Source organism: Bombyx mori, chromosome 5 (assembly GCF_030269925.1).
Source record: "Bombyx mori chromosome 5, ASM3026992v2".
In the NCBI taxonomy this organism is placed as follows: Eukaryota; Metazoa; Arthropoda; class Insecta; order Lepidoptera; family Bombycidae; genus Bombyx; species Bombyx mori.
In genome coordinates, this window is record NC_085111.1 from 18,034,919 (window position 1) to 18,058,047 (window position 23,129).

General features: G+C 37.8%; 1 protein-coding gene across 2 annotated transcripts; it reads right to left on the reverse strand.

Moving 5' to 3' along the window:
* Nucleotides 1–516: 516 nt before the first annotated feature.
* On the reverse strand, nt 517–22,880 carry LOC134198672 (oxysterol-binding protein-related protein 2-like). 2 transcript variants are annotated; one of them, XM_012688422.4, is made up of 10 exons: nt 22,830–22,880; nt 17,557–17,708; nt 9,958–10,178; nt 9,209–9,324; nt 8,289–8,431; nt 6,568–6,768; nt 5,814–6,012; nt 5,163–5,282; nt 3,630–3,844; nt 517–2,763 (listed from the first exon to the last, which is right to left on the reverse strand). In XM_012688422.4, exons 2-10 carry the CDS (start codon nt 17,586–17,588, stop codon nt 2,655–2,657), a joined length of 1,356 nt encoding a protein of 451 aa, XP_012543876.1. In that variant the 5' UTR covers nt 17,589–17,708; nt 22,830–22,880; the 3' UTR covers nt 517–2,654. The 2 variants fall into 2 exon arrangements, with proteins under 2 accessions (XP_012543876.1, XP_021202127.1); XM_021346452.3 differs by lacking the exon at nt 22,830–22,880 and having other exon boundaries at nt 17,557–17,749.
* Between the last annotated feature and the right edge of the window lie 249 nt (nt 22,881–23,129).

A 23,129-nucleotide genomic window follows, 5' to 3' on the forward strand; every position in this document is an offset into this window, starting at 1 on the left:
TTAGTAGTTAGATTCACGTATGTACACACACATATAAATATTCAATAAAAAATATTATCGTAACGAGGATTGCCATTAAAAATAAATTCGTGTCGAAACAAAAAAAACTGGTAAAATACTTCCTCATGTTTGTTTCAATAAAAAAAAATTAAAAATACTAGCAGTAAAGCCAGTATGAGTGAGTAACTCTAATTAATCTTAAGAAAAATAGTAAATATATTTTAATTTTTGAACATATTTAAATATACATACTTTCTTTCTTCTTCTTTTTAATCTTTGATTTTATTCTCGTAAATCGAAGTTACTATACTGTTAAATAAATACTTGACCTTACCATTAAGGTCAATTAATTATTTTTTATTCCATAGAGTGATGAACGAGTTCACGTCCTAGCTCGTGCTAAGTAGTTCCCGCAGCCCATAAACACCACAACATGAAAACCGCCAATCACCTTGAGACGTGACCCAGTCCATGTCCCAACCGCTTAATATAATGCACCACCAGTAATTACGCAAATTTTGTTGTTTGCGGGTTTTATTTTTATAACATAATATTATTCCTTCAGCGTGGAAGTCATTCGTGAAGTCACACGAAGTCACACGTGTCAAGTAAATATTTAATTTATACAAATGGGTCGCTCGATATATGAGTCGACTATTATCAAAGCTGGCAATCTGACTTTTGGACAATGATTGGTAAATCAGAAAAACGAATTATTGACTTTGTATTCCATTGGCAGTCACAAAACTCTTCGGAACGACATCTTAGATAAATAACAGGTTAACTATTAACCTTTATTTAATGCAGGTTTTGAACCGTATTCTTTGAAGGAGACGATTATATTCAAATCAATCTGTATTGACATATCAATAAAATTTTTTTGTCCAAATGTACAGATTGCCACCTTTGATAATAGACGACTCATATATAATATATATGCCACAAAGACTTCTAAATGCGGATGAGTCTCTCACTTACTCTCCTGGCGAGATTTTATCACTGCGAGCTGTGAAACAAGTAAATTGCACATTGCACTCCGTGCCAAATATATCAGCAGTTGCGTTTATCGAGATTGTCACTCCACGTTTCGTCAGACTCGCACCAGTGTGTTTAGTTCGAGTTTTTTAACGTTCTCGATAGCGTTAAAGTTAACTCAAATTTGTATGGACTTGGAACGTTTGCCTACGTTTGTCGCTAGGGGTGCTGTTCCAAATGCATATTTCACTTTTACGCTATCGAGAGTTTACTTTTACGCTATCGAGAGTTTACTTTTACGCTATCGAGAGTTTACTTTTACGCTATCGAGAGTTTACTTTTACGCTCTCGAGAGCGTTAAAAAACTCGCCCTAAGCACACAGATGGTAGTCACATGCCCACGTTGGTCTCTCAACTCTAACAATAATAATAATTCTATAACTTTTAATAAGTCAGATTCATCTTCAAATTCTTGTTCTTAAAAAAAGTTTTACTAGTATAATATATACATGCAAGCTACTTATTAATTTACAGGTGAACATTATGACCGTAGCATAAAGGTAAGAAAAGTACGGAAATACAAAATTTCCAAAATATTTAACACTTTTGTTAAGTAACATAGATATCATGTTTATTTAGATTTATTAATTGTACTTATTTTATGATTAGGTATCACATTGTTTCTTGTCATTGTGAATGCAAAACATAGTTGGTATACCTCTGTATACATATTTTATTAAACACTTCTAGAAGAAATGATTTAGTGAGCTGTCACTTTAGCAAATTAATAAAAAAAGTCTTCGAATTATTTCAATGGAAAGATCCATCAAGAAGATATCGTCAGAAGTCTAATTTGTAAATTTTTGTTTAGTTAACTTTACCCCTAATACATTTATCCACAAACACACTTCTAGAAGAGATCACATTGTTACATTTAACAAAATTGCCCATTAACAGCTTACTTCTGACACCGATACTGCTTACAAAACACAGTGAAAAGCAGTGATTTATAAACCTGTCACACAGGGAGAAACAATGATCTTTTCGTCTTCTAAGAATTAATTTTCTCCATATTATCTATCTTATTATTTTCATGGATTTAATGTTTATCAGAATCTACTAGAACGAATTTTTTTTATTCTTCGTATGCGGTACAATATCTTTTGGAACAGGTGAAAAAAATCAATCTTTATTAGCTGCTGTCAGCTGAACAAAGAAATAATATAAGCGGAATCATGCAGACCGTGAATTGTTAGTATAATGAGACATGCGAACAACACGTTCGCTTATATGACTTGCAGAAAAGTCTGTGCAGTAAATATATACCAAGGTCCACAAGTGTCATGCCATTTTAAATCGAATATGTCCTTGAGGTCTTCACGGGGACAATTGGTCGAACGCTTTTACTGAGGTCAGCAATATACTTGAAGTTATTTCGAGCAATACTGATCACTGGTATAATCATTGGAGTGATAGAAAATCCAGATTTAGACGAATATTTCAAGGTCTGGATGCGAAATATAGCAAATAATAAAAGAACCTTGGCTCCGAACAGAGAACGTCCTCCTTTTTTGAATTCGGTTAATAGGTTAGTTACAAGCATACGGTGTACCGTATAAGCGGCCGGTCAGTCCTTGTATGACAGGGTTACATGTATGTAATAAAATAATTGATTACATTCAGAATATATCAACATCCTTCAAATGTTGATAATTGCGATCCCAATATCCACCGTTGTAGAGCCAGTCTTCTTGCTTCGTGTACGGATTCGTGCCTTGGCTGAACCACCTGGAAATGGAGTATTATTTAACATTAGAAAGGCTCTTATTCGTCTGACAAGCTCATTTAATCTCTAGTTATGCTAACGAGTACAGTTGCTGTAATGAGATCATAATTTGAATAACGCTGTTCACACATTAATTTTAATATATAACTAGTGGTCCTGCAGTGGTCGAAATTTGACTATAATTATATTATAATTACTTGAAGTCGTCGTGGCCTAAAGGATAAGACGTCCGGTGCATTCGTATGTAGCGATGCAACAGTGTTCGAATCCGGCCGGCGGGTACCAATTTTTGTACTGAAATACGTACTTAACAAATGTTCACGATTGACCTACTTCTACGGTGAAGGAATAACATCGTGTAATAAAAATCAAACCCGCAAAATTATAATTTGCGTAATTACTGGTGGTAGGACCTCATGTGAGTCCGCACGGGTAGGTACCACCACCTCGCCTATTTCTGCCGTGAAGCAGTAATGCGTTTCGATTAGAAGGGTGGGGCAGTCGTTGTAACTATGCTGAGACCTTAGAACTTATATTTCAAAGTGGGGGCGCATTTACGTTGCAAATGTCTATGGGCTCCAGTAACCACTTAACACCAGGTGGGCTGTGAGCTCGTCCACCCATCTAAGCTACAATTTTTTTTTACTAAAGGCTATTTTTGTGGTATCCATCCATAGACATCATTTAGAGACTATCAGTCTTATAAAACCGGATCATGGTCGCAGTAGAAGGAGGTACAAATAGCTGGGATACTGGGATAGCTGGGAAGGAGGTACAAATACTCCTAGATGTTGAATTACATCCTCGGCGCTAACTAAGTGGTAGACATCCTACAGCTCATTTGATGTTGCTTCTTGATTATCCGTACCTAGGTTGCCAACCATCAGCAGATTTCTTGAGGATCTTCCTCGCAGTCCTCTGTTTCTCTTCAAGCCTGGTTTTCTCCGCAGCTGCCGCGTCAATGTCGCCCTGCTCCAGCAACCTGATATCAGGTCTGAGACGGCTGTCGGTCGGGCAAAGCTGACCCTTCATCCCGGGCTCTAGCTCGTTTAGGGACATTGCGAACTCAGTGAACTGATAGTACTGTAACAAACCATATTTTTGACGTGACAACGTTTTATAATTCGATGGAGCCGGCTGCACGCACGAAAAAACATGACTCATGAGGCGTTCCATTTAAGGCTTGAAGTGCAAGCGAGAGCGCGCAACGAGCGACAAAGAGGCACAATCGGCCTCAGCGTTCGGCAGCGTTCGACATCTGTCTCTCTCCTACTTGAGTGAGCGATGCATCCGCGTGGACAGCTGCTATACAATAATACATTTACATGTTTTCGTCAAGTATGAAGTTTAATGAAAAGTGAATGTGGTGTCAATTGTTTATAGCAACGATAATTGCGATAATTGAAAAATGAAACCATATCTATCTATCTATCTCTTAGGTTTATAAATGAAACCATTCCATCTGTATTTTCTTTTGACGTTGTCACGTTCAACTATCGTCAGTAAACCGACTTTACAGACAACCGATTTTTTTTATAATAATAAGAATCCCATCACGCTCTATCACCAAATATACGGTTTTGGTGAGACGAGATCTCATATTTTGTGTAAATATTTTGTATTAGATCCTGAAAACTGAACAGATCACCCTTTTCTAGCTGTACCATTACACATAGACAAATAAATATGTGACTGGTATTTTTTGTTTGTAAGTTTTCTGAAACTCTTAACACACATACACTTAACTTCAGTTGGTGTATTTATGCATGCTGCTTAAAAATTTCAACGATACTTATTATTTCAATAGAATCCTGTGCGATAAACATGAAACATGTTAATAAAATAACATATGTATATACCATATGTGTTATGTTATAGTGTTATGTTCCTTTGGAAAAAAATATACGTGTGGCTCTCGGGAACTGCCGCGGTAAAACTATTGCATAGCATTTTTTATCAACTTATGCGATTATAATTAGACAATAATAATTTAATATTAAAACAATAATAAAATAAGACCACGCTATATCTATAAACATTAATAAAAGTAAAACATTAACTGTCCCCTTCACACTCATAAGCTAGACCGCGCGAGAGAGAAATGGGCAGACTTTTCATGATGCGCATGCTGTGCGATGCCGCGACGCCGCGACGTCACGCCGCGCGCTTTTTCACAAACACTACACAAGCGCAACGTGTGAATGTGTTGAACGCGAGCTACATGGTAGACGGAGTGGGGGTGTTAGGTTTTATTTTCGTTACGGAATTTCTTGATTCGGTCGCCGCGTTCAAATCCCGCGATAAAAACTATGCAATAGCTTAAAAAATTCAACTAGAAATCTCAACAACAAAATCAACAAGCTTGATAGGATAAGTATCCCAAATAAACAATACCCAATACCTGAGCACTATTAGGCGGTCGAGACCTGGCTTCCCAAAGCGTGACTGACCCTGGGATGTCGATGTTGAAAGAGTCATCCGGCTTCGGAACTTCTTCCGCATTCGGATCCGGTTCTTCAGGCTGTTGTGTGGAATAGAGGATGTTAATGATAACACGAAACTCTCCAGACCTGAATGCGCTTTAGAGCTCAGTAACGTTTTCATTGACGAGGAGATAGTTTCCAATTTCAATAAAAATAAATTTGCAGAAAGAAATTTCTATGATCTTAAGTACGTCGAGGGATTTCGATATTAAACTGTAATAGTGATGGTTTCAAATAGTTGGTAACGTAAGCACGGCTAACCATGGTTGTAAACATTTTTTTTTATTAAAAGCTTAGCAACAAGAATGCTATCACAAGCTCATTGATGAAACACTTATCTTGCATGTCTCTGATTTAATACAGAATTTCCAGAAACCTTGAAACCAATTTACAATTACAATTTCAGACTTTGACAACTTTCACGAGTCAGGTATTAATTCAACAGATGTATGTTCGAGATTACAAGTCCAGTTTTGCTTTCACAACGCCCTTATTATTCAAACTGTTGGTATATTTACAAATGTAAAAATTCAATGAGAGATTGTTTTCGTATTGAATCCCGTTCTCACCTCTTGTATGGACATGGATCGCAAAGCGCCCACTTTGAAGCTGTTCAGTTTGGCGAGGACTTTTTTGGGAGTATGCGAAGGAGTGGTGTGGGCAGGACCCTCGTCTCCGCGCTCCCTGGACCACTGCTCGTGGGCTGCCGCGCTGCAACACTTGATGTACTCCGTCCATTTGCCGTACAAGAACCGGAGACGACGTTTGCTGTGAAAACGTCCAAATTGAATAATGATTTTTTAATTCTTATATGGATGGACGAGCTAACGCCCACCCAGTGGTAACCGGAGGCCATAGACATCTACAAAGTAAATGCCGCCACCCACCTCGAGATTTGAGTTGTGCGGTCTCTGTTGCAACAGTCAACCCAAACCCAAAGCTTCAGTTCATGTTGCCGTTCCTATAGTGCAAGCGGTCGAGCCTACTGAGTTTCTCGCCAGATCTTCTCAGTGGGTCGCGTTCCCGATCCGGTGGTAGATTCTGCGAAGCACTGCGCTCGCTAAGGCTAGTGTTAGCAACGTCGTCAGGTTAGAGCCCCGTGAGCTCACCTACTCGCCCGGTTACGCTGGCATAGCCTCTCAAGGCCACAAGCTTAGGTAGTAAAAATCAAGTGGTCGACGTCACGTTACATGGACCTCAGGAGTGCTGTTAGTTCGGCCGTGCCATAGCTTATTTACTAAGGACGATCAAATCCACACACTTTGAAATCTTGAAACTGTTTCATACCAGAATTTGATGATACCCAAAGCTCCATTAACTTACCTAGAATCTGTAATGAATCCGTCGACCCGATGCAGGTCCCTGTTATTGAATCCGGCTGGCTTGAACACTAGGTTAGCCTTCAGACCAGACCCTCCGTGGCAGGTGACCTCCATAGCCCCGTACTGCTCGATCCATAGCTTGCCCACAATCACATTGTGGACCACGCAGTTTACATTGCTCCATGTGTATGCCTCACCCCACCTGTGATTAATTAAACGACAGTTTAGGTAATCTGAAGTCATTGTATATTTCTTTATTTCCAACAAATAATTTATATAAATGTCTTCAAAAGAGATAGAGGATAGGTATTCCTCAAAGAATATTAAAATTAACTAGTGGTCCCGCAGTAGTCGAAATTCGACTATAATTAATTGAAATTGTAAGCTTGTACACTATTATGATTCTATTTTCAGACATTCATAAATTACAAATTTCGCCAAGACTACACTTTAGAAAAATATTAATAAAGACAAACAATATTTAGTCTATTCTCAAATTGACCATAGACGTCAAGAACAAAAGTTTGACCATAAATACATAGTATGCATGCGTGTGTGCGTCAAATACATGGTAGTGTGTGTAGATTTAATGTATCTTTTATGCATTATTTAAAAAAAATTAGCATTGTGCATTTTTTTTCTTTCACGTATTAATATATAGATAACAGTCTGTCTGGCTATTAATCTCGTACTGTGGCGGTAGCTATCATACAACACACGATATTTGACAGGTACCTGAATCTCGCTTATGACATTTTCAAGAAAAGCTTGCATATATATCTACAAGTTCCGAACAATAACAGTCAACCCGTCGGTCTACCGAGCAATATCACTCGCTCGGTGGAAGATCCTCAATCCGTCGCTATACCTTAACGCGCACACGTTTCTGAAATGGTACCTACGTGCGGCATTTTGGTGACAACATCGTATCCAAAATCGTACTGCTTAACCCTCAACAATTAAGACTACTAGAGGATATGACATAGGCTAAGTAGTAGGTATAATGATAGCTGGAATAGAAACCATTCATAATTCTATCTGTTGCTGCCGTTTGAATGGTACGATAATAGTTCATCAAGTTAACCAATACAATTGAGATACTACTCCTAAATCTAAATCGGCAGCGGCATCTAAATTATCTCCGGTCACCCGCTTATCAACCGCTCAACCTCAGATGGTTCATAAAAAGTATAAGCAGGATTTTAATTTAAAAAAAAAACGCTGAAATATCAGAACACCATTGATCATCAACCGACGGAGGGGGTCCTCATTGCGACTGTATTTGTTATTTATATTCTGCACAAAAAAATCTAGGTGAACGACGGAATCTAGGTTGACGATTCTTTTTTATTTAAAAGCTAGTATTTCTGATACTTCCATTTAAATTTAATTAAGATCTGACTAATGGTTTTCGAATTATCATTATAATGAATATTTAATTAACATCAACTGTATTGTTGATATTCCCATTTAGTTTGTTGACAACGGTTTCTTTTTTAACAATAAGTAAAATTACCTAGATACGACCTAAATGATTTTTATATTGCGTAGATGGGTGAACAAGATCACAGCTCACCTGGTATTAAGTGGTTATCGGAGCCCATAGACATCTACAATGTAAATGCCGCCAGCCACTTTGAGATATTTTATGAGTTCTAAGGTCTCAGTATAGTTACAACGGCTTCAAACCGAAACGCCATATTTTAATCGATTTAATTTTACCTCGGCAATTCAACAGTGACGTGTCCTTTTGGTTGAATCTCGACACTCTTCCCGCAGAACTTCAGTTTCGGATGAACAGAGCCGTGGAATACGAAATGCTGGCTGTCCGCGTGGAACGCTGACACTGGAGGGTGGTGAGACACCTAAAGCGAAAAACAACGGAACCATTGTCACAAACTAGCCAATTTGCCGACACCTTCAACATTTCTCCAGATTGGCGAACCCATCATTCAACCCAAATAGTACAAAAAGTATTATTGGTTGATTTAATTAAAACAACTGCTACAATAGATATCGTCATTTAAATTCCGTCTATCCGCTTTGGGATATGAGTTCTGAGTACTGTTTATATGGTGTAACGAAAGCCCCATAAACTATAATCGATCTAAGGTTAGTAGTACGTATCTGTGCGGGCTTCAAATGTAAATAATGCACATTCAAAAATTATTAGGCTTCAAAATAATTATTACTCATGGTAGGACGTCTTGTGGTAGGTACCAACACCCTGCCTATTTCTGCAGTGAAGCAGTAATGCGTTTCGGTTTAAAAGGTGGGGCAGCCGTTGTACTGTTAAAAGTGAGACCTTAGAACTCAGGCCTCAAGGTTGGTGGTGGCATTTACGTCGTAGATGTCTATGGGTTCCGTTAACCAATTAATACCAGGTAGGCCGTAAGCTCAACCGCCCATCTAAGAAGAAAAAAACTAAGAAGAAGATCATAGCCCATCTGGTGTTAAGTGGTTACTGGAACCCATAGAAATCCACAACATAAATGCGCCACCCTCCTTGAGATATAAGTTCTAAGGTCTAAAGTCTAGTTACAACGGCTGCCCCACCCTTCAAACCGTCTACAAGTCTACATTATATGCTTCAGTTATTATTACTTTCAGTGGATTATATTGTTACAATGATATTAGCTGACCTGTTCACAGACAGCTCTGAACTCTGGACGCTCAAGTTCGTATGTCTCTCCCAGGAGAGGATTGAACGGCTTGCCGAGACGTTCCCAGTTTGAAGCCAGAGCACTTACGGCAAACGCTAGAATTTAAGATACATCACTGATGTTATTGGTAGGATGTACTTGGGTGTGTGCATGGATCATCATAGAATTTTCCAGTTTGAAGCTTAAGATAGATTTTATGCGAATGGAGACGGCCACCTCAAATCTAACCATATATACTAATATATGTATAAATCTACAGTGGTTTTTAAGGATGTTCCGTTATAACTACTGAACCATGCATCCGATTGACTTGAAACTTGGTATCCATGTAGAAAATACATGTACTTAATGGACTCCCTACACCAGTTGCGGGGGCGTTAATGATGAGAATCTTTGTGGGGGTGAGAAATAATAATGCTAATTTTAAATTCCGAGCGAAGTGGACAGGTACAGGTAGTCTAACCATAAGATTAAGGTTACTAAGATTACTAAGTCGTCTACACGTTTTTGAATAAAGAATGTTCACAATCATTCATATCCTAATTTAAGTAGATAAATATGACAAACATAAATATGAAATAAGTCAAAACAGAAATAATACATTACAATTATAATTAGACAATACCAATACAATCTACCCGACCTATGTAGCCTCTGAGAGCAAAATCTTGAACTCACTTAACAAGACTCAACTGAAGAGTAAAGGATGTCATAGAAAAGCCTTGTACCTGCTATATGCTCCATCCTAGCCACAGGATCGGTCTGTTCCGAAGCCATCCGCAGCAGATGCGCGTACTCCAAGTACTCCAGCATCCGTTGCAAGAACGACAGAGGCTCATTAAATACCACCGGCATCGTGATCTTGGATAACTCTTTGCCGACGCAGTTTTTTAGCACCGACCAGAGCGAGAAGTCTCCTCGGCTGAATTGGGCCACTGGTAGTGTTGTCCTGGAAATAATCCCAAGTTATGTGTTTTTTATTGATAAATAATTACATTTAAGAAAACAAAAGTATGGGCAGGCTATAAAGTAGTAAATATAGGGTAGAAATGTAACAATACATAGTGCAGTATGTTAGGATGTTATTGGTAAGCTGTAAAATGCTGAAAATCATCTTTGGCGATTTTTTTTATTTTTTTGTAATACTTAGATGGGTGGACGAACTCGCAGGTCACCTGGTGTTAAGTGGTTACTGGAGCCCATAGACATCTACAACGTAAATGCGCCAACCACCTTGAAATATAAGTTCTAAGGTCTCAGTATAGTTACTACGGCTGCTCCACCCTTCAAACCGAAACGCATTACTGCTTCACGGCAGAAATAGGCAGGGTGATGGTATCTACCCGTACGGACTCACAAGAGGTCCTACCACCAGTATATGAAACGGCCGAGCAGAATAATACCGCTAATGCCATAGAATGATGATCTCTTACACCTCAAAGATGTAGGGCGAAATTTGAGTTTCCATATGTTCACTACCCCGATCATTTATTCACAAAGTTCCCGGTTTTAAGGCCAGCTTTTAGTTAATAAAGTTGAACCGCGAACTAAACTGCCAGTGTACGTTAGGGAAGAGATACGCGACAAAAGATTCGACTGTCTTTGCAAATTTTGTGTTCTAATTGATACGTAAGTGTTCTATTCAACATCAAATAATTTACAATTCATAAAATCATTTTCAACAAAAATACCATCCTAAAACAAGCGAACTGTTAAGGGACATCAAACATTCTTTTCGCGAAACACAATGAGCTTATTAGTTTATAGGAGCATTGAGGAAACAAATAAACACATCCTCAGATGTATTTATAGACGGTTGAAATCATTTAAGTCCTTTGGATTTGTCGTAAAAAAACATCTGCTCTGCAACCTTCCATAATAAAACCATTAAGGATCCCGATGGCACAGATGCTCGCAAGGTTTCAATAACAAAATGGGTCAAAGAAAATGGGCCAAGGGCGCAGCCAACATAAATATTGAAAGAAAGAAGGGGCGTTTTGTAACCTACTTCTTGCAAATTACATATAAATTATGAAAACATTCCTTTAAACTAATATGGGTATAAGAAGAAAACATAAATAATCAAAATACATATTTGTTCTTAAAGGCTTAGAATATTATATTTCAGAAGAGACTTCGACACTATAACATTTAAATATTGTTCTCCATACTCCAAACATTAGGCGATTTTCACAGTTTTAATTGGCTCATTATTTTACATCCAAACTACTCTAGGAAGTCAAAATTTAACTAAATTAGATTGGATTCCCCGTCAATAAAATAGATAATGGACTATTTGGCCTGTTCCCACCATGGCATATTGACATGCCACTGTCGCAGGACATTGGGATCTTACGATATGTCTCATATATGTAATTGACATCATATTGATATCCCATTACCGTTAGAAAAAGCTTTGCCTATCATACATTATAAGCTATCGCGATCAGACGACGAAGAAAGAATGATTTGTATTATTTATGACGAATCAATTATATGTACAATTTTTTAAATTTACTTTAAGCCAAAATTTTGTTCCCGTTTTGACTTTTGAAACGGCCCGGGCATTCTGTGTGGCTCCGCCTTAGTGCAGAGCGCATCCAAACTAAACGAGTGAAATGCAGACTTGCGCATAGATCGATATCTGATCAACGAGAACAGTCGGGAAGAAAATAGGCATCCGCCACCGAAAGCAACAAGTAGAGTTGTGTTATACTGTTTTTCTATCATATGAGCAATGAGTAACACGGTGCTAAGAGGTTTACAAATCTCACAGGCAAAATAAATCAAAGGCATTGAAACGCGAGGAGGGAGACTCAATAGTTTTGAAATACCAGTAGCATATATACTATTTTCTAGACGATAATGCACAAATGCGACCTAGTTTGTAGTACCTACTTGGGCGGACTGTGTACTTTACCATTAGCTAATTTAGAGGGAAGAACAAGGTAAATGAGCAGTGGATAACGCTATTTTACGTACGCATGTACTTAAGGGTGTTAGGGGTTGTGTGCCCCTATCCCCATGAATACTTAAGTAGACTATTGTCTAGTGCAGGGTCAATCAACCAAAGCTGTACTTAGGTATACGAGGAAATTGTTCTGGTATGCGAATGTCCAAATAGTCGCACAGTGAAGGTCGTTGGCATACGCCTCGTTACTGTCAACCTATTTTCAACCCTGTCACAATAAAAATTATATTTTCATATGCGTACAATAAAAAAAGATTGATCACATTGTTCGATAGCTCAGTAAAATAAAGGTTTATTGTTCTTGAGGTTTTATTGTAAGGTGGACTGTATATAAAGTATAATGCAATATTAGCCGCGAGTCGCGCGTGCGATTCTATATCGTTCCAGTAGTGTTCTGTGTCGCTGTGTGTGTTCGGCCCTCGCCGCTCGAGTCGTCGATGCCGTGGTGGTGGTTGGACCCCCCCGCAGACCTCGTAGTCCCCGCTTTTTTTTTTTATTGCTTAGATGGGTGGACGAGCTCACAGCCCACCTGGTGTTAAGTGGTTACTGGAGCCCATAGACATCTACAACGTAAATGCGCCACCCACCTTGAGATATAAGTTCTAAGGTCTCAAGTATAGTTACAACGGCTGCCCCACGCTTGTACGTGAAGTACTGGCGCGGACACATATTATTTTATCAATTGATTTTGTTTAGAATTATCAATTAAACGGTCATGGGCCAATGCGCAATAAAGCGTCTTCGTTTACGAGAGCATATCCTAGTATACACTATAAATGGTAACCTGAAAGATGCACAAAAATTACGACAAACAGTAAAAGCCTACCCAAACGAATACAAAATATTTTTAAATTTGAATTCACGAAATTAAGTCATCACACCCCTCCCCATACTTTCCGCGCGAATAAGTAAACTCGTCTCGTCGAGTTGGTGACAGTAACCAAGTTATCTAACGACACGACTCACTTCGAGCCGGATGTGACCAGGTTTGTGATTTGAACAGAAACTCCCAGAAATTATGCGACAGGATTATTTTCAGTGAGAAGGTATTATTACTAAAACATGACTGCTACAATTTAAAATATATTGTCGGTGTATTGTAAATTTTATGTCATCTATTTTACTTTGACGAATTACATGTCATCAAAACATAGTACAGGAGCTTTAAAGGACTTAGGATAACATCTCTTCTAAGGATGCAAAAAAAGCCTTATTTCTTATTTATTTTTTATTGCTTAGTTGGGTGGACGAGCTAACGGCCCACCTGGTGTTAAGCGGTTACCGGAGCCCATAGACATCTACAACGTAAATGCCGCCACCCACCTTGAGACATGTGTTGTAAGGGTCTCACTTTTAATAGTAAAACGGCTGCCCCGCTCTTCAACTGAAACTCATTACTGCTTCACGGCAGAAATAAGCAGGGTGGCGGTACCTACCCGTGCGGACTCACAAAACATCCCACCATCAGTAATTACGAAAATTATAATTTTGTGGTTTCGATTTTTATTACACGACGTTATTCCTTCACCCTGGAAGTAAATCGTGAAGATTTGTTAAGTACGTATTACATTGGAAAAATTGGTACCTGCCTGCGGGATTCGAACACCGGTGCATCGTGAACGCACCGGACGTCTTATCTTTTAGGCCACGACATGGTGACATCTTCAAAAGCTGTGGTCTGGCGAAACAAACTCAGCTAGTCTTTTTTATTAGCCTCTTTGTATTTTATTAAAAGAACATTAACTATTTTAAATTAAAAATACAATCCGATATCGTGCCGTTTTTACGTAATCAATAATTTTATAAATTATCTTTACTACATAAACGTGCTTTGATAGTTTACTTAAGCCAAGTCGAGATATTGAAGATATTTTCGAGATAACCTATCAGTTTCGGTAGTTGGGTTTCGAAATTTAACTGATTTTATAATATTGCATAACCCGTTATCAAGTGAATTAAGTACTCCTGATTCTTTACGAGTTTAATTTAGCATTTATTTACTGAGGAGTTTTTTGTTCTTAACCAAATCTATCAAACACCATCTAAATTAGACCTTCACAAACAAAAATGGCACTTTTGGGCATTCCCTTCACGCTTTTTTTTATTGCTTAGTGGAGTGGACGAGCTCACAGCCCGCCTGATGTTAAGTGGGCCTTGAGCTCGACCAAAGTTGACACAAACCAAATTGCCGCCTCCCATCCTGAGACATGAGTTTTAAGGTCTCAACTTCCACAGTGCAAGGGCAGCCCAAACGCATTACTGCTTCACGGCAGAAATAGGCAGGGTTTGCACGCCGGGAGTTGCTACTAAATAAAATTGATCTAATGTGGTTGATGATTCTTGACTTTTGTACGTCAAACATTGCGGCTTTACTGAAGCTTACGTCACTGAATTATTCGTACCCGACTCGACAAAGGAGTCTTGTTTTCAATTCAAATTAAGGTAAAATTAAATTTTACTCCTTCAGTCTCAGGAGTGATTCCCTCACATCTTTGAATAGAACAATGAATTTAATTTATTTTAGGGCTGCTCTGCGCCGAAAAAGCACTGTTTACCAATCTACTACAATTCTCGTATTTCCCTAAAATAATATCATCGTAAGATTTCTGATGTGGCGTAATGAAGTTCAGATTGGCTGCTAGCATGGGGGGAATTTAATTTCGTTCTCCAGTCGACTTGTAGGGCTGTTAAATGTTTTCATTTTCAACTCTTGTTATTTTATTTAACAATTGTTTTAAGTTATTTCTTATAGACTCTAGGCTGGCGGTGCACAATTGTTTTTTTAAAGATTTGTATGGTTATGTTATACTTAACGTGAATGGTATTGAAAAGTGTTCAGGTAATTCCTTCATTAATAGCCTAATGTTGGTGACACGGAATTCCCATATTGGCTTTACTGATTTTTCCTGTTTTCAACAGCGCACGTTTCAGTCTTAACGTGTTTAAAAAGTACTAACTATCACGTAACTTCATTTAAGAAGTTTTAAATATTTCTTTTAGTGGTTCCTAGTTTTGTCAACCCTAAAGTTGCAAAGCAGCTGTTGCGGAAATCTGGTAAATGAATCGGATTTTCCATTTCACTTCGCTTATAGTCTCGATATGTTTTGCGATTTTGCGTTTTGATTTGCAGCATTTTGTAAGAATAATTTATTCCGAACACGCTCTAATTCAGTCTAAGAAGTTGAATGACGCCATTATTACACCAAATATTTCATTAGATTACCACTAAGAAAACAAGACTGCAGAGATAAGCTTGTTTTCTGTTTCATAAAATGGTGAATGCTAAAAAAATGTGAATGAACATGGGGTTTGATGAATATCATTAATCAAATCAGTAATCCAGTCAGCAAAGGCAGGGTGACCTTGGCTATGCTAACGAAAACACTCTAAATTTTTCATCTAATTGTGTTCGTACTAGTAACTTCGACTTGAAGAAAAACCCATTAGATGAAAATATCGGGAACTTAAAAAATTATGGTGGGAGTCGATCGCAATTTGACGAGCAAGGAACCGCCGTTGTTAAAGCGTCATTGTTTTGATATTATTTAATCCGCAACACTGGCACACTAAAAATAATTATAGTCCTTTATATCATTCTGAAGTTTAGTACTCACTTATCCCAAATAGGCCCTAACATTGTCTGGTCATATAAATCCATACGATTTTAAGAAGAAATAAAACAAGACATTAACAAAGTCTATATTGTTGTAATTCTAAAGGTAGGTTAGTATCGGGTTGCTGAAAGATCCCTCCCCCTGGTGGGAGGGAGAGACCGTCCTCTGAAATCAATACTGACAACTGAGCGAGATGGCGTGCAGACGTATATAAGTATAAAACATATTGAATAACCAACATTTATACGAAAATTTCATTGTAGATTTTATGTTTTAGGTATGTAATTTTTATTAGACGAACTTATCAAAGTCTTTATGCGTAACTAGATGTTTTGGTGCGTTAAATTTTTGGCTGGTGATCACTTTTGTAATACGGTCATCATAATTTCATAAGGTTAAACAACCAAATAATCGATTAAGAAACCAGTTGAATTCCTCTTAATAGAAGCCGATAGTTACGGTTGAAAATTTTTGTTTTAATTCTTAGAAAATAAACTGACTGGCACAAATTCATAACCCTATTTTTTTTTTAATAGCACCGTTGTCACTTGTGTCGAGTAAATAGACAGTGTGAGTGCCGAAAATCATGTCTGTAACTCTCAAAAACTTGAGGGCACAAATGAATAGCAAATTTAAATAACAATTCATTCATTTGGCATTAGCGACGATACCGATATTTTGCCATACCTGTTGAACCAATACAATGAAGGCTTTATTTGTGAAACAATACTGCACTTACTCAGAATAAGAATAATTATATAAACAATACCTCTAAGCAAACAAAGGGAACCTTGAATTAAGTAAATATATTTTTCTTTGTGTAAATACCTAACTAATTTCCCGCCGGTTGGAGAATAGCAGCCTTATTACGTGTTAATATTTAATGGTGATTCGTTCCCTTGTTCCACAACTTAGGCTAAAAGCTTTGAGTAAATTGAGACGAAGTTAGTTGTTAATTAGACCCGCCATTTTCATTGCATTACAGGTTAAGGTAAATTTGAGATTTTAATGACTCTCTAAAAAAGAGACAAGATACATACCTATGTCAGCCCTTGTACAAGCTGTATCGTTGTACTAAGAACATCTCCAACAAATGCAAATAGATACCAAGGTACATACATGGTACATACATATGTACAATAATATGATAACTGTCACTTCAATTATAATATACATACAAATTAAAATGCAGACAGTTACAAAAATGTTTAAATTAAATTTGAGTAAATTGGATGAAATTCAAATAGTTAATTGATATCTATTAATCATTAAAATTAAAGAATTAGGAAGCAATTTAAGAGGATTAATAGAATAAGAGAGGTGTAGACAACTTGGAACGTCTGATGGTCACTGGGAAAGTAGAGGGAAAACGTCCTAGAGGCCGGAGCCCCAAACGTTGGTCCGACCAGATCTCCGAGCAAACCAGCGGACCACTTAGCGCTGCACTACACCAGGCAACTGACCGGAACCGATGGAGGCTGACAGTCGACAAGCTGAAACGGAGTCACGATCCTCAGCAATGAGGGAGCGGTGGAGAAGAAGAAGAAAGAAGAATATAATAAGAGGAGATTTTGAACGTAAGTGAGGAGTATACCTAAATCGCAGAAGTAAGAAAACGTTTGATTCGAATTTTTTTTTAAATAAATCATATTGTGTTTTAAATTCAATCGTATAAACGACGCGGCGTTTAGATAGTGAAAAACTACAAAAAAAATATTCAAATATTACATTTTACATCATACCTGTATCTGTGAAGCTTGAGTTCATTTTCCATCTTACTCCCAAGCTCCCACAAGACCACGTTCCCGCCGGCTTCCCCTTTCAGAACTCGTCAAACCTTCACGCTTTTTTCCAAACTCAATAGCTTTTTATCGACACTGATTTGATAGTCAAACTAAACATTTTAATTTTATTTAATTTCCATTATTAACTAATGCATAAAATACCTACAGAATAACTTGATTAGGCAAGCGTTAATGGTCAGCTGTTTTCTGCATTGTGATTGTTGGAAGCGCATTTCTTGGTCATAACTGATTCAAGGCAGTAGTAATCAAGCAATTTATTACTCTAGAATGTTTCTCCTAAAGAAAACCTTCTATAAGATACCAATAATATTGGTATAATATTCATATTTTTTTCTCGAGAGTTTCCAATAACTTTTTAATTATTTTATTTAAAAAACGCAATGTTTTAGTTCATTGAGGGTACCTTTATTTAATCAGAATTTCAAAACTATATAAATCTACAATAATTTTATTGCAAGTGTTAGAGTTGAGTACCTATAGTTTGTGAGTAAGGTTTATTGATGACCCCACCTATAATTACATTTCAGAACATTTGACGCTCAGTCAATTTTATCAATATTTCAACAATAAAGTGTGTGTCCGAGGTACGCCGAGTTTCCTAGTTGAACAAAACCGTAGGATTCTAAGCAAAAAACGCTAACTCTACCAGTTGTAAAGTTATAAGAAAGAAGCATAATTTATACGAATCCTGAAAGATATTGGGATGAGAACCGAAACCTATTACTGGTGGTAGGACCTCTTGTGAGTCCGCGCGGGTGGGTACCACCACCCCGCCTATTTCTGCCGTGAAGCAGTAATGCGTTTCGGTTTGAAGGGTGGGGCAGCCGTTGTAACTATACTGAGATCTTAGAACTTATATCTCAAGATGGGTGGCGCATTTACGTTGGACATGTCTATGGGCTCCAGTAACCACTTAACATCAGGTGGGCTGTGAGCTCGTCCACCCATATAAGCAATAAAAAAAAACGTAATAAAACAATATGCCAATTAATTATGGGACTGTATAATGTGTTCTCATTTAATCGTTGCTAAGTTACATGTGCGTTCCAGCAATAGCTTTTACCTTTGTGTTCAAGAAATGACCGCGACTTGCGAGATAGAAATATAATAATAACAAGGGCTCCTAATATTTAATTTCGGCACCGTATGTGACCCGGCAAACTTTTTTTGCCATATAAATTATTTCTAGGAAAAATAAATAATCTAGATACTGACTGCAGCGCCATCTACCGGGCTGCTTTGTGAATCTAAACCATCCAGGATGCCACTCAAACGCATACAAAAAAATCATTGAAATCGGTCCAGCCGTTTAGGAGTTCAGTGACATACACACGCACAGAAGAAATATGTATATCTATAAAAAAACTAGCTGACCCGGCAGACTTCGTAGTGCCTCAATCGATGACAAAGATCTAAACTTTTGTATCTACCTTTTAAACCTTCTCTGGACCTCCACAAATAATTCAAGACCAAAATTAGCCAAACCGGTCCAGCCGTTCTCGAGGTTTAGCGAGACTAACGAACAGCAATTCATTTTTATTGAAATAGATATAATAATATATAGATATGATGTGCGGTTGCATTTTTCAGAAATAGGTAAGTAAGTAGAAATAGTTTCATATTGAATAACTTATGAATGCAAGGTTTGAAAACAGGTTGTGTTTCAAAACGGGATGTCTGGCGTCCGGCTGGATCGATCGATCCACGCCAGCTCAGCGCAGACTGGTGGTACCTATACTTGTAGGTACATTAACAGATTGACCTGTCGTACTGAGTGGTGTTGAGTTTTTTCTGTCCTATCTTAGTATTCTATTACAATCTGGCCTGCAAGCAAGACTATTAATTATTTTTATCATAACTTACGCTGCTAGATTAGGCCATAACGAGATTCGGGTTGATTTGAAACAGTTTGTTGACTGAGGTTTTTAAATAAATATTTTATGATTATTTGGTGCTGTGAAATGACATATTAAGACTGCCGCTAAGAGATAGATCCCGATGTTTTGTAAAATTAAAAAATGTAAGCACTGTTTACCCCTTTTTTTCTTTCTTTAATTTTTATATTTCTATTTATGTAGTACATCGGCAAAACGAGATATTTTGTTACGGAAACAAACAGACGGATAGCCTCATATGTACCTCATAGTGACCTCCCTGGCTCTGTGCCTTTGTACTGCAAGATGGCATCTGCATTGTCCCATTTTTAATGAAATAAATTTCTAAAGCAGTGCAGTCCAGTTTTAACAATGATTGTTATATTAAGCATTACAGCGCAATAAGAATAGTGCTATTACGGTGTATCGTATATACGATTTGGGTAGTAGACTTTTTTTTATTGTATAGACTGTGGGTGGACTAGCCCACAGCCCACCTGGTGTTAAGTGGTTACTGGAGCCCATAGACATATACAATGTAAATGCCACCACCCACCTCGAGATATGAGTTCTAAGGTCTCAGTATAGTTACAACGGCTACCCCACCCTTCAAACCGAAACGCATTACTGCTTCACGTCAGAAATAGGCAGGGAACTTAAAATATTTTTAATAGACTCTGAAACAAGTTCCCAAAGCCCGTAAGCACCGCAACCTCGAATACACAATTCAACAAAGATCCCCGGCTTACATTAACAGGATCAGCTACCCCTGAAAAGGTGACAATACGTTTTGTTTATGAGTCTTTAATAGGAAATCAAAGATTGGGTGACACAAGGAGAATTATTGTATAGGTCACGCGACGTCCGACAAATCGATAGCAAAGAACCCAGCGCATGACCAATTTTCTAGATAACAATCAATCTGTAGTGAAAGCGAAGTCTAAGGGATATTTTATTATTTATTTATTTATTTATAACTTCTTATACTAGAAAGTAGTATACTACTACTACAACGTAGATGGGAAGATGACATCAAAAAAGTGGCAGGAACGACTTGGATGAGAAAAACGCAGGATAGATTATTATGGAGAACCCTTGGGGAGGCCTATGCTGTACAGCAAGACGATCAAGAAACCGGTGTCGAATAATAAAACTAGATAATAAGTGTATTAAAAATGTAACTTAAATTTGATTGTTAATAAAGGCTTATATTATATTATATTATACTAGAAAGTATAAAGGCGGACTTAATGCCATAGGCATTCTCTAACAGTCTACCTTAAGGGAGTGAGGAGATTAGGCTTGGTAGGTGTGTATTACTATGTTCTATCGAAACATGACCACTCGTGCTTTTTTTTAAGAAGGAAGGATTACTGGTGGCCCGTATGCCTTGCCAGTTTCACCAGAATAGGTGGGAGAGTACGGGCTCAGCCAGGAGGGATGGGATTTGCGCACAACTGCCGACGAAGGCCTAACAGGTCAAGGGCAGCTGCTTCGCGAATGCATCCACTACCGGATGAGAATCGCGAATCGCTGAGAAGATTCGGCGAGAAACTCAGCGGGCTGGCCAATATGCTGTGACGGTAGCTGGTGCATGAAAATAACTCACCGGACTGTATTTTACTAAGACAAAAGTATTTTTTTGAAGTTGTCGTGGCCCGGAACCGTTAGAAGTTCACCCTTTTCCTAATCCTTCTAGAAGCGAGATCGAATTATTTAATATCAGGTTTGACTCGGACCTTTCTAACAAGAAGTTATAGAAGAGCAAAGCCTGGATAGTAAGTACAGTGAGTACAGTTTTTAGTCGCAATCTGAATTAGCGACCGTCTGTCTTGAGTGTTGTTCTGGAGCAGCGGGCTAGAACAGTAAATCAGTTTCGGGTTGCGACCATTTTTTAAATTTTTAAGAAAATTTTACTCTGGAATTCTAAACATATTTTTTTTGAGTTTATGTCCTGGTATCTAGACTTCTAAAACTATTAATTTAAATTATGTTGCCAATATTGAGAATCAGTCTTCTTGGATCGGTCTGGATATACTATAAATGCTTGGTTTTCAGATCCAATTTAATAAATATGAAGTACATAGTATTTTGTAACAACAAAGATGATTGACGTAGATAGCTAGATAGATATAGATAGATAGAGAAATAGGTGAGTTGCTTCTGGAGTTAAAAGCGAGTGCCATGCAAATAAGAATTCGACCTCATGTCTGAGGTGGGTGTTGAGGTTCGCCTTGTCAATAAACTTCAGTAATTGTTTTGTTAAAAAATCTCAACTGTGAGCCCGTCTGTTTTTCAGCACTACAAAAGATAATCTATGGTTTCAGTTCTGTGAAATTACATTTACTTAACGTGAATTGTGTTCACGAGTGCTCACGGATATCAGCTTAATTAACAATTTATTCAATTTTGACTTGGCTCTAATGTATTCCCGTGATCATTATGCGACATGTTTTTTTAACTAAATGATTATAAAATAGACTCGTCGAAATCGAGAACGAAGTCAGAAAACCTACACTAAAACCTATGATATGATATATACTTGATTGATAGAGCGACTCATAGATTAAGTGGAAAATCCTGACTAAAATATAGACATCTTTATTGTTTGAGGATAAGAGCTTAGACCTATCTTCAAGCATTTTTCGTGCAGTTGGTGCTCACAGACGAAGCATAGATAAGGAACAACACTAAAGACACTTGCGTTGAAGTGGCGGACATATTTTTTCTCAACTCTTCGAATATAAGATGCGTAGCTTTAGAAATTGAGTTAATGTGGTGGCGAAACTCATGTCAGTAGCTATACACATTCACTAGCATCAGTTATTGTTTCTAATTTATACAAATCGCATCTCTCTTTATTCCTATCTTTTTTATTTTTTTTATTTCTTAGATGGGTGGACGAGCTCACAGCCCACCTGGTGTTAAGTGGTTTCTGGAGCCCATAGACATCTATGACGTAAATGCGCCGCCCACCTTGAGATGTTCTAAGGTCCCTAGTTACATCTGAGACAGCTTCGCATATTAATGGCTAATTAATAATGACATATGAGTTATTTTGTTCTTAGTTTTTCGACTGTCATAAATTAGTTTTACAGCCCTAAAATGTTTCATCTATTAGCTTTCTATCATCTTCATAGATGTAATAGTTCAATTTTGATTAAATCATATTTTAAGTTATGAACTGAATAAAAGGCTTCTACGCCACATTAATAATCATAATAAATATTGACATTCTAAATTGCGCAACTAGTAAAGACCAACAATGCAAAACAAAACGGCTGAATCTAAATCGAAATATCATTAAAATGTTATGTAATTATATCACAATCTGACCGTTTTCAAAGCTAGCGTCGGTGTCGCGACGCGACGTCTTCTCGCGGCGGGAGCTGCGGAGCAACTGACCGAATGTATCGAGTGGGGAGGTACTAACCTTCCTTCGCCGCGTCGTCGCCACCCGCTCACGCCGCCGCAGTACTTTATTGGCGCCCACCGAGTTACTAAATAATGGTTTGAGGCTGTGCGATTTTGCTTATATGTGGTCACCATTTAGGTAAGCATATAGGTTTTATTGATACAATAGGTAGATGCGCATATAGGAACGCGTATGAAAATCTTTTGATATTTAGTGTCAGT

Excerpts from the sequence above, each read along its gene's own strand:
- LOC134198672 (XM_012688422.4), bottom strand. The coding sequence starts at position 17,588 with ATGGAAAATGAACTCAAGCTTCACAGATACAG. Across the intron at positions 10,179-17,556 it reads CTCAAGCTTCACAGATACAG|GACAACACTACCAGTGGCCC; the intron begins GTATGATGTAAA and ends GATTATTTCCAG. Across the intron at positions 5,283-5,813 it reads GATCCATGTCCATACAAGAG|CCTGAAGAACCGGATCCGAA; the intron begins GTGAGAACGGGA and ends TCCACACAACAG.